Genomic DNA, 11,090 nt, shown 5'->3' on the forward strand with positions numbered 1-11,090 from the left:
AAACGCGTTGTGTCATTTAAGCGTGGGTATTACCTTATAATCCCATGAACACTCATGTATGTGGGCGATGTGGGATTTGCCTAGGGTGTTACATTAAATTTGAGGGGGCGATGTGTAATATGTGCGAAAGTTGAGGGGACCTTAATAATAATAGAGACGTTAGGAATATTTATGTTACATATCATCTTAAACCCGGTTCACCAATTTAGAAGCCCGGTTCACCAACATTCGAACCCTAGCCGATTTCAAAATTTTACACGGCATCGGTTAAGGGTTAGAACTACAATCTAAAACCCGACTAGACTCTCAACGTTCACAACTATTCGAATAGATCGTTGTTCCAGACTCTTCACAGATGGAAATCAGGAAAAGTTACAGGTACGTCCCTTCAATTCGTTCTTTCTAAAGTTCAAATCGATTCCACAAAACATAAAATTATCTTTATTTTGGCATTATCAATTTGTTTGTGTTCTTGATTAATATACTAGAAAGAAATATTTGGGTTTCTTTGGAACGACCGAAAAGAGTTTTTGCTTCAATCTTTCCGGTCCTTAATTGATATACCCAAAAAGAGCTAGAATTTTTTGATTCAATTAAAATCTCATTGAAGGAGGTTTAATCTATTATGTTTGTATTAACAAATTGTTTTGATAATTTAGTAGAGAGGAGTTTATTAGGAACAAATAATAAATGACAAGCGAATGATGATATGAAGGAACCGACTCCCAACAAAATCCCTAAAAAAGGTCCAAAATTTCCGGAAACCTAATTGTTGGAGCCTTTAATAATGCTAAACCAGAACCATTTTTGTAACTGAACTCAAGTTTTGGCAACTATTCTATTCTTCTTCTTCTTCATCAGCTTACTAATGAATATTAATTAGTAAGCCAATGAATGAATGAATATTATTTTCTGTTATTAACAACTTGATTGATTGTTATTAACAACTTGATTGATTGATTGATTGATTGATTGTAGTAGAGGGCTTTATAGCCGATAGTGAAAGCTTCAAGTAGTATATTTCTGATTTGAAGGGGAATACAATTGACGCCGAGCCCTTTGTACGGGAGTCAAGAAAGCTTCAGGTATAGAAATTTTACAAAATAACACCGTGTTATATACAGAGCTCTATTTCGTTTCTTGAAATTGTTAGCGAATTTTGTTTGGAGCGTGCGAAGATTTTTAGTAAAGGTGATGAAATCCTCATCAAAAAGGAGTTAGATAGTTTTAATTTGGATTTTTGCAGAAGATATTGTGACTTTGCTGATGAATTTATAATTGTACGCCTCTTTTTTTATCATAATTAATTAATAATTAATAATTTGATCTTAATGGATGATAAACACAAGTATATATCTAAGACCTCAACGCAACACTTTACCCAATTTTTATTTCTTTATTGTATTCTTGTTTATTTATCATTTTTAATTGATTTGCTTCGTAATTTTCCGTTTTCATTTAAGGTTGATTTTGATTTGGAGATAAGAAGCTTGGTGGTTTTGATGCTGGATCATGATAATAAGGTATCGTGTTTTATTTCATCTGGGTAACAGTTTAAAATGGGAAATTATTTGCATGTTACAGATCTCAAGTTCAATTTTCAACAGGTTAGGTCGTGTGCTCGTGTCAAACATATTGTAAACAGATATAACAGAATGGGTCAAGAATGTGTGAAATCAGTCAAATTGTACAACCAAAGCTATCTAAAAAGCATAACATTTTAAAACTCAAGTAGTTTTTGCAATCATATCTTATCATAATTATTTATATGTGTTCATAAAGTATTGTATGTCAATACAACACGTCTTGTTCCATTAAGCATACACGTTCAACTTGTATGGTAATGCCATAACTTGACCCGACCTGCCCATTGTACCACTTTCACCTTTGCTACATTAATCCAAGGATGTCTACTGAATGATGCAACACATTTTGAGAACTCCAAAAATCTCATCAACAAAACTACTAATCCTTTTAGTTCTCTTCCTAGAAGACATTTTATCACTTAAAACTATCGTACCTCAACAAACAATATAAAACATTTATATCCAAAGCGAAAGTGTAACAACAAATTAAACAAACACACAAAAACGTCACTAACAACAAAGTACCCTTAAAATTTAGTCAGTCAGGTTTCACTGACCAACATTTCCTTTAATTCCCCGCTGATCGTTGTAAAAGAATGTCTTTCAGCTGGGCCAGCTGTCAGCAATTTCCATTTTGATGGACACTCATTTTGAATTGAAGGTCGGATGATGTTTTTGATAATTCATTTTTGCAATATATATATTATTATATATATGTTATTATTTATTTATTTAATTTAATTTATTATTTATTATTCATAGTATAACAAACTTAAAGGTGGTACAAATAAACAAAGAAAGTTAAACCTCATCTTCTATTTCTTCATCATTCGATATATCTAAATATGGTGTTGTACCGGTAAGCAGCTCCCACAAGACTATTCCGTAGAAGAACACGTCAACCTTACAAAAATCAGTCGCTGCAAAACAAAAACAAAAAAAACACTTATTTTTTTTTTTTTTAAATAACGTTACAAAATCAAGGTGTAACAATAAACACAATTACAAATAAAACTATAAAAAATAAAAATATATAAAAAATAAGGAGGGGGGGATCTTTACGTTTTCGGAAACATGTTTTCTTCCGTGAACTAGAACTTCGGGAGCCGTCCACGGGAGCGTACCCCGGTTTCCACATGAAACCAGATTTTATTTTTTTATTTTGGAAAGTCCTAAATCATATTGGGCGTTTAGGGTTGTTCAAATTCACTAGCAAATTCGCACACTTTGGATCAAAGTGTACAATGTTTTTGATATGATGATATTTCATACCTATTGCAACATCCATTGCAATGGTTACTTTCTTCCGGTAATCAAGATTGCTAACACATCAAACAGAGAAGGATGAAAGAAATAAGTATATAAAACGAATTTGACAATACACCTAAATGCAAATGGTATTGTAAAAAACAAATAAAAAGATTACCTATAATTAGAACATAAAACCTGTTTAAGCGAACCATCCAACATCAGCTCAGAGACTGTTTTTAAAGTCCCATGCGGGCCGTCCCGTACTAGGCCATAGAAACCCATGACATTCGGGTGATGAAGTTTAAAAAGACTAACAGTCCCGTTAATAAACTCTTTTGTCTATATTAAATGAACCAAAATGTAAGTACTTACACATACAAAATGCAAAAACAAAAGTACTTACCTACCTCCCGCCCCCTCCATTCATCTTCTTTATAGCCACGTCTCCCTTCCATCAATCATGATGAACGCACCAGAGTTCATGTACTTTTTTTAAATCTTTGCTTTCTATAATCAGCACAACCTATGATGAAGATGTCCCAATACTTACTTATTTGAAATAATTTTTAAATGTTCTTTTTTTATGGTACTCTCTTATATCTATCACTAGTGATATAAGGATGCATTATCTGCTTTTGAGAGAATTATTTCAAATAAGTAACTATTAGGACATCTTCATTATGGGCCTGTGCAGATTATAGAAAATGAAGATTTAGAAGAAGTACGTGAACTCGGGACTGGTGCGTTCGGCATTGTTCATCATGGTAGATGGAGGGGCAGTCGTGGCTATTAATAAGATGAATGGAGGGGGGCAGAGAGAGGTAAGTACCTTTTTTTTTGCATGTGTAACTTGCATTTTTGGTTCATTTAATATAGATAAAAGAGTTTATTAACGAGGCGTTTCGTCTTTCTAAAATTCATTCATGGGTTTCAATGGCCTAGTACGGGACGGCCTTGGACTTTAGTAACAGTCTCTGAGCTGATTTTGGATGGTTCGCTTATACAAGTTTTACGTTTAATAATAGGTAATCTTTTTGTTAGTTTTTTACAATACCATTTGCATTTAGGTGTATTGTCAACTTCGTTTTATATTTAATTATCTCATTCATCCTTCTCTGTTTGACTTTTTAGTGATCTTGAATACCGGAAGAAAGTAATCATTGTAGTGAATGTTGTAATAGGTGTGGAATATCTTCATATAAAAAAGATTGTACATTTCGATTTAAAATGTGAGAATTTGCTAGTGCATATGATGGACCTTGAACGCCCAATATGCAACATAGCTGATTTGAGATTCTCCAAAATTAGGAGAAACTGTCCGGTTTCATGCGGAAACAGGGGTATGCTCCCCTTGACGGCTCGTGAATTCTAGTTCCCGGAAGAAAACACCTTTCCGAAAAGGTAAAGATGCCTCTCCTTATTTTTTTTTTATCTATCTTTATTTTTTTAAAGTTTTTGTAATTCTCTTTATTGTTACGCCTTGATTTTGTAACATTTTTTAAAAATAAAAAATTATTTTTTTGTTTTTGTTTTGCAACGCCTGATTTTTGTAAAGTTGACGTGTTCTTCTACTTAAAGGTTTAACTTTCTATGTTTATTTGTACCACCTTTAATTTGTTATACTATGGATAATAATAATATTATATATTGTAGGAGTTATCAAAAACACCCTCCGACCAATTCCGAATGTCCATCACAATGGAAACCGTTGATGGAGATGTGTTGGTCAGCTGAAAGACCTTCGTTTACCGAGATCACTAGGGAATTAAGGGAGATCTTGGTCAGTGAAACCTGACTGACTAAATTTAATCTCCGATTTAGCAAAGCTGGAAGTGGTAAAATGGACGGGTCGAGACCCATTTTTTCATATAAAATCTTAGAATGATTTTGATAGGATTTCCAACCCGGGATCACTAACACTACAATACATAAGACCAATAAAAGACAACAAAGGACAAGCAGAAGCAACCAATTTAAGTTCCTTGTCGGTGATGGAACGACATCCTGACGGCACATAGAAGGTAAACCTTAGTTCGTAGTGATATGGCTTCAACTGTGGGGGGATCTATATCGTCCTTTTCGACACAGTCCATGTAGACTGGTGAGCCCGTTGTTTCAGTTGACTGGCTACATGCCAACCTGCGTGAGCCTGATTTGAAGGTACTGATTCGACCCACAATTGTTTTTTCTTTTTTGGAGTTAGTATGATTGCTCTATTTATTTAACACTTGAACTTAGAGTTTTTCTATGAAAGTATTATTATTGACTATTAGGCAATATGTGATGATGATTGTTCCCATATTTGTGAAATGTTTAAACTTGCAGGTGTTGGATGCATCCTGGTACATGCCTGGCGAACAAAGATATCCGCTTCATGAATATCAGGTGCCTATTGTGACAAGTCATACTGCAGGACACTGTGTTACTGAGCTTCTAATGGTTAAATATATACAGAAGTAATCATTTTTGAGGGAGTTGTTTTGGAAAATTCTCAGTATTTATATAACAGATCAAAAAAGGATAAAGTAAGAGCATTTAACTAGTTTTACAGTATTTTCTAATATTCAATACTTATGCAGACTTTAAGTTAGCATTTTAACTGCAAAATTATATAATTATTTAATACTCATTATTTGAAAGTAGTTGCTGCACATGAAACTGTAAAAATCAGATGATGAGTTTCAAAATGCACAATCAAACATTGCAAGACATGTTTATATAAATTTAGATTTCGTAAAGAAGAATGTGGTTTTTTTTAGTGATTCAGCTGCCACACATGTTGCCATCGGAGGAAGCGTTTGCTGCTGGGGTTTCGGCTCTTGGTATTGATAAAGATGGAGTTGTTGTTTATGATAAAGGGATCTTCAGTGCAGACCGTGTTTGGTGGTATGTTACACGTCTATTAATTAATAATAATAAGTAGGATGTTCCGAGTATTTGTCCATGATAGGGTGTGGGTATTAGATGGTGGCCTACCGAGATGGTATTAATTAATAATAATAAGTAGGATGTTCCGAGTATTTGGACATGATAGGGTGTGGGTATTAGATGGTGGCCTACCGAGATGGCGTGCTTCGGGATTTGATGTTGAATCAAGTGTACCATGGCCAGCATGTAAGTCCATCAATATGTTTTTTTTTTTATAGGTGACTAAATAGAATGAATACAAGTATAAGATGGATTCAAATGGAATACATAAAATGACCAATAAAACATTCAAGTAAAAAAAAAAATTGTTGTGTATTAGGATGGGAGTAAAACATCTTTCCAGTTAGGTTCTAAAAGAAATGAATAAGTTGTTTAGTTTATCTACAAAGTTTGCTGCTAGTTTGAAACTCTTTACTTGGCTCCTAAACAATCAGAGATAATCAGAAGCATGATTAATTAACCACATCTTAATCTATTTTCTGAATTAAGTTATGTGAATTGATGAAACAATATTTCTTTTGTAGGTTGGTCCTTTTACATTTGAAACAAAATATCAACCACATACTGTATGGACAGTTGAACAGGTTTGTGGAATTGTATGTATGTGTATTGAACTATTGATCGATTTTCGTCAAAATTGGTCGAACATGTTGAGTATGAGTGATATGGCTTCAACCATTAGGGCATCTACAGCGTCCTTTCCGACACAGTCGAGTGAACCTGATTTTAAGGTACTGATTGAACTCCTAAGGTTTTATATATATATATATATATATATATATATATATATATATATATATATATTTTTTTTTTTTTTTTTTTTTTTTTTTTTTTTTGGAGTTAATATGATTGGTTTATTTGTTAAACATTAGGTGCTTAATGAGCAAATGTTGAGAATGTAGGGGCTTTACTTATTTTTCTCAATCATGCATGTTCTGTACAAGGTGATATTACATTATGAGAAAAATTAAATTTGGTCCTTTATACGTGTATGTGTATTTGTGTGGTTATACTCTTTTAATGAACTAGACTAGATTCCTTTACAAGTTCATTTTCCTTAGTAATATTAGTAATATGGTTTAATCACCTTCTATTAATGGTTGAGAAGTTTACAATGTGCAAATACTTATTTTTGGAGAATTTAATCTGTGCTCAACAACTTTAATTCTTCGGTTAAGGGTTAAAAGTTAGAACTACAATCTAAAACCCAACTAGACTCTCAAGGTTCACAACTATTCGAATAGATCGTTGTTCCAGACTCTTCACAGATGGAAATCAGGAAAAGTTACAGGTACGTCCCTTCAATTCGTTCTTTTTAAAGTTAAAATCGATTCCACAAAACATAAAATTATCTTTATTTTGGCATTATCAATTTGTTTGTGTTCTTGATTAATATACTAGAAAGAAATATTTGGGTTTCTTTGGAACGAACGAAAAGAGTTTTTGCTTCAATCTTTCCGGTCCTTAATTACAACAACAACAACAACAACAACAATACCCAATTCCACTAGAGTGGAGTATGGGGGAGGTTAGATGTAGACAGTCCTTTCCTCTACCCTAAAGTAAAAGGGAAGTCATTCCTCCACCCACGGATACCTATCGGTCCCCAGGTAGAGGAAGTCGTCCCTCCCTATTCTGTAGAGCAGAGAGGCTGCTTCCTAGGGACCTCCGACCATAAAGAACCATGAATTCCAATATGTGCAGTAAAAGTATACAAGTAAAGTAGATAAAAAAAAAGAAACTTTACCATGAATAAAGTATATATCAATACGATATGTATAGGTAAATAAAGCATGTAACAAAATAATGTAATATAACATATAATTAAAATATGTGCGTGTCAAATATGCAAGTATAACCAGTCATGTAAGTACAATAAGTATACGAAAACATGTTGGTAAGAAGCATGTAGGTATACTATGCAGTATAAGATAGATGGTATACAATGTAAACATAAACAAATAAGCATACAATGATAGCATAAAAGCATGTGATATGTAAGTATGTATAAATTAATTGCTATATAATGTAATACAAACATGTAACCATATAGTGCAATAAATCCTCTGAAAATGCTACAATAAGTATAGATATATAATATAACCGTAATACAGGTACAGCCAATACGATAAGGCACGCAAGCAAGTAGGCAGGAAATATAATATAAATATATAAAAAAAAATAAACAAAATGTAAAGCCTAGTCATCTATTCTAATTCTACTCCTCCACAAATTCCTATCAGAAGTCATGTCCTCAGTCAATAAGAGCTCCTTCATGTCAAGCTTCAATCTATCCTCCAACCTACGTCTGGGTCTACCCCTTCTCCTTACGCCCCCAACAACAAGGGTCTCGACTCTCCTAACCGGGGCTAAAAGTGGGCGCCTCAAAACATGTCCAAACCATCTTAGTCGTCCTTCCCTCAGCTTGTTGGTTATGTTCCCAACTTTCAAGTTCTCCCTAAAAACTCCATTTGGTATCAAATCTAGCATTGTCTTACCACACGTCCACCTAAGCATCCTCATTTCTGCCACCTCCATCCTTCTCTCCTGGGCTTTCGTCATTGGCCAACACTCCGATCCGTACAACATGGCCGGTCTGATTGCCACCTTGAAGAATTTCCCTTTCAATTTAAGGGGTACCTTCTTGTCGCACAATACCCCTTTCGCTGCCCTCCACTTCAACCATCCTACTCGTATACGATGTGTCACGTCCTCATCTATCCTTCCCGATTTGTGAAGCATCGAGCCTAAATATCTAAAGGACTCTTGTGGAGGTAAAATTTGGTCCCCAATTCGGACGTCCACAATATCCTCTTGTTCCTCTTCGCTCGTCCTGAAATCGCATCTAAGGTACTCCGACTTAAGTCTGCTAATCCGTAGGCCATTTGATTCTAGGGCGCTCCTCCATTGCTCTATCCTTCTGTTAAGCTCATCCTGGGAATCCGAAACTAATACAATATCGTCCGCGAATATTAGGCACCATGGGATGTTATCTTGTATCCTTTGAGTCAGTTCGTCTAGAATCAAAGCGAAAAGATATGGGCTAAGGGCCGATCCCTGATGTAAACCTACCTCTACTGGGAAAAACTCAGTGTTTCCTACCGTCGTACGTACACGAGTCTTCGCCCCCTCATACATATCTCTAATAGTCCTTATATATCTACTTGGGACACCCCTAACATTAAGGGTCTTCCAAATCAGCTCACGCGGGACACAGTCATAAGCCTTTTCCAAGTCTACGAATGCCATGTGTAGGTTCTTTTGTTTTTCCCTATACTTCTCCATAAGGCTTCTAACGATGTGGATCGCTTCTATCGACGAACGTCCTGGCATGAAACCGAACTGGTTCTCTGAAACCTTTGTCTCACGTCGGAGCCTCGTCTCAATCACTCTCTCCCAAAGCTTCATTGTATGACTAAGTAACTTTATGCCTCTATAATTACTACATATTTGCGCATCTCCCTTATTCTTGTAAATGGGAATAACCTCACTAAGTCTCCATTCCATAGGCATCTTTGCGCTTCTAAACGTCATGTTGAAAAGGTTTGTCAGCCATCTAACCCCTTCATCTCCTAGGCACCTCCATGCCTCAATCGGAATTTGGTCTGGTCCTACTGCTTTGTTTCTCCCCATCTTTCGTAGAGACGATCTAACTTCCTCCTGGTTAATCCTCGTACAGAAACAGTTGTTTTGATACTCACGAACCTCATGGAGTTCCCCGTTCCGCTCGGGTCTTTCCCTACAGAAGAGGGATGCAAAATACTCCTCCCATCTATTCCTAATAAGGTCTTCTTTCACTATAGTTTGACCCGCTTCATTCTTGATAAATTTGACGTTAACCAAGTCCCTGCTTCTTCGCTCCCTAGCTTTAGCTATCCTATATATGTCATTAGCTCCCTCTTTAGAGTTTAGTTTCCTACATAAATCTTCATATGCTTTGTCTTTAGCAATAGCTACGGCCTTCTTTGCTTCTCTTTTAGCTTCTTTATATCTTTCTTCTATCCTAGTTCTCTCTGCAGGTGTCCCTTCTCCAAAAGTAATGAGCTCCCTAAACCTCGTCTGTTTTAACGCGACTTTCGTTTGGACATCGTCATTAAGCCACCACGATTCTCTATTACTCTTATGGGCTCTCGATGTCCCTATTGCCACCCCTAAAGTCTCTTTTGCCACATCTCTGATAGTGGACGCCATGCGGTTCCAAATCTGATCTACATCAGTAGGGGCAACGTAATCCCCTTCTACCCTCAATCTATCAGCAACAGTCGCTCTAAAAGTCTCTGCATTCGCTCCGTGCAGGTTCTTCCAAAGGACTCTAGGTTGCACAACCCTGGCCCTCCTACCAACTCTTCCCCGAGTGACTAGGTCCATGACCAACAATCGATGCTGGGAGGGGCAAGTCAATGCTGGAAGGACCTTACAGTCCCTACAAGTCCTAAGTTCCCCTTTACGGAGGAGCAAAAAGTCAATCTGAGTGCTACGACCCCCGCTATGAAAAGTAGCTAACTGAGCATCCCTCTTCTTGAAGAAAGAGTTTGCTACGACCATCTCGTGGGCAATGGCAAACTCCAGGATTGAGCGCCCTTCTTCGTTTCTAGGGCCAAACCCAAAGCCCCCATGGGCTCCCTCGTAACCTTCTGCCTCCACTCCTATGTGTCCATTCAGATCACCCCCTATAATCAGTCGATGGTCCGCTGGGCACCCCCTCACTACCTCATCTAACAATTCCCAAAAACTCTTCTTCTCCGCATCACTTAAGCCCGTGTGAGGTGCGTATGCGCTTATGACCGTGAAAGTCTCCTCCTTAATAATTAGACTAACCGACATAATCCTATCGCTAAGCCTACTCACGTCAACAACGTTATCCTTATGTAGTTTGCCCAAAAAGATACCTACCCCGTTTCGTGCTATCCTAGAACCCGAGTACCACAACCTATAGTCTTTAATATCTACCGCCCCTTCACCCTTCCATCTAGTCTCTTGAACACACCCTATGTCTACATTACTCTTAAGAAATGTATCAACGAGCTCAATCCTCTTGCCCGTCAAGGTTCCTATATTCCAACTACCCACTCTAATCCCACCCGGGGTAGCAACCCTATTACCCCCTCTAACCCCTCTAGTCCTATCCGCCCCTAATCTAGGAGGACATGACCTCAGGTGATCATAGGTGCTAGTAGGGTCTATATTAACCTATAAAGAAAATAAAAATTGAGAGAATTCAAAACAAAAAAGTAAAATACAATAAAGACCGGGCTATACAATAGTAAACAGTCAAAGTAAGGCAAAAGATAGGAAAAAGATAGCAAATGGTAAGAAATAAATAGA

General features: G+C 36.5%; 1 protein-coding gene and 1 pseudogene across 1 annotated transcript; one reads left to right on the forward strand and one right to left on the reverse strand.

The window, feature by feature from the left end:
- Window positions 1-239: 239 nt before the first annotated feature.
- LOC139851091 (thiosulfate/3-mercaptopyruvate sulfurtransferase 1, mitochondrial-like) lies at window positions 240-6,444 on the forward strand (annotated as a pseudogene).
- A 241-nt stretch (window positions 6,445-6,685) lies between these two features.
- Window positions 6,686-10,589, reverse strand: LOC139851107 (uncharacterized). Its single transcript, XM_071840309.1, has 2 exons — window positions 9,327-10,589; window positions 6,686-6,700 (listed from the first exon to the last, which is right to left on the reverse strand). Exons 1-2 carry the CDS (start codon window positions 10,587-10,589, stop codon window positions 6,686-6,688), a joined length of 1,278 nt encoding a protein of 425 aa, XP_071696410.1.
- Window positions 10,590-11,090: the final 501 nt, after the last annotated feature.

This window comes from Rutidosis leptorrhynchoides, chromosome 1 (assembly GCF_046630445.1).
Source record: "Rutidosis leptorrhynchoides isolate AG116_Rl617_1_P2 chromosome 1, CSIRO_AGI_Rlap_v1, whole genome shotgun sequence".
Classification (NCBI taxonomy): Eukaryota; Viridiplantae; Streptophyta; class Magnoliopsida; order Asterales; family Asteraceae; genus Rutidosis; species Rutidosis leptorrhynchoides.

Coding starts and splice junctions, on each gene's coding strand:
- LOC139851107 (XM_071840309.1), bottom strand. CDS start 10,589: ATGTCGGTTAGTCTAATTATTAAGGAGGAGACTTTCACGGTCATAAGC.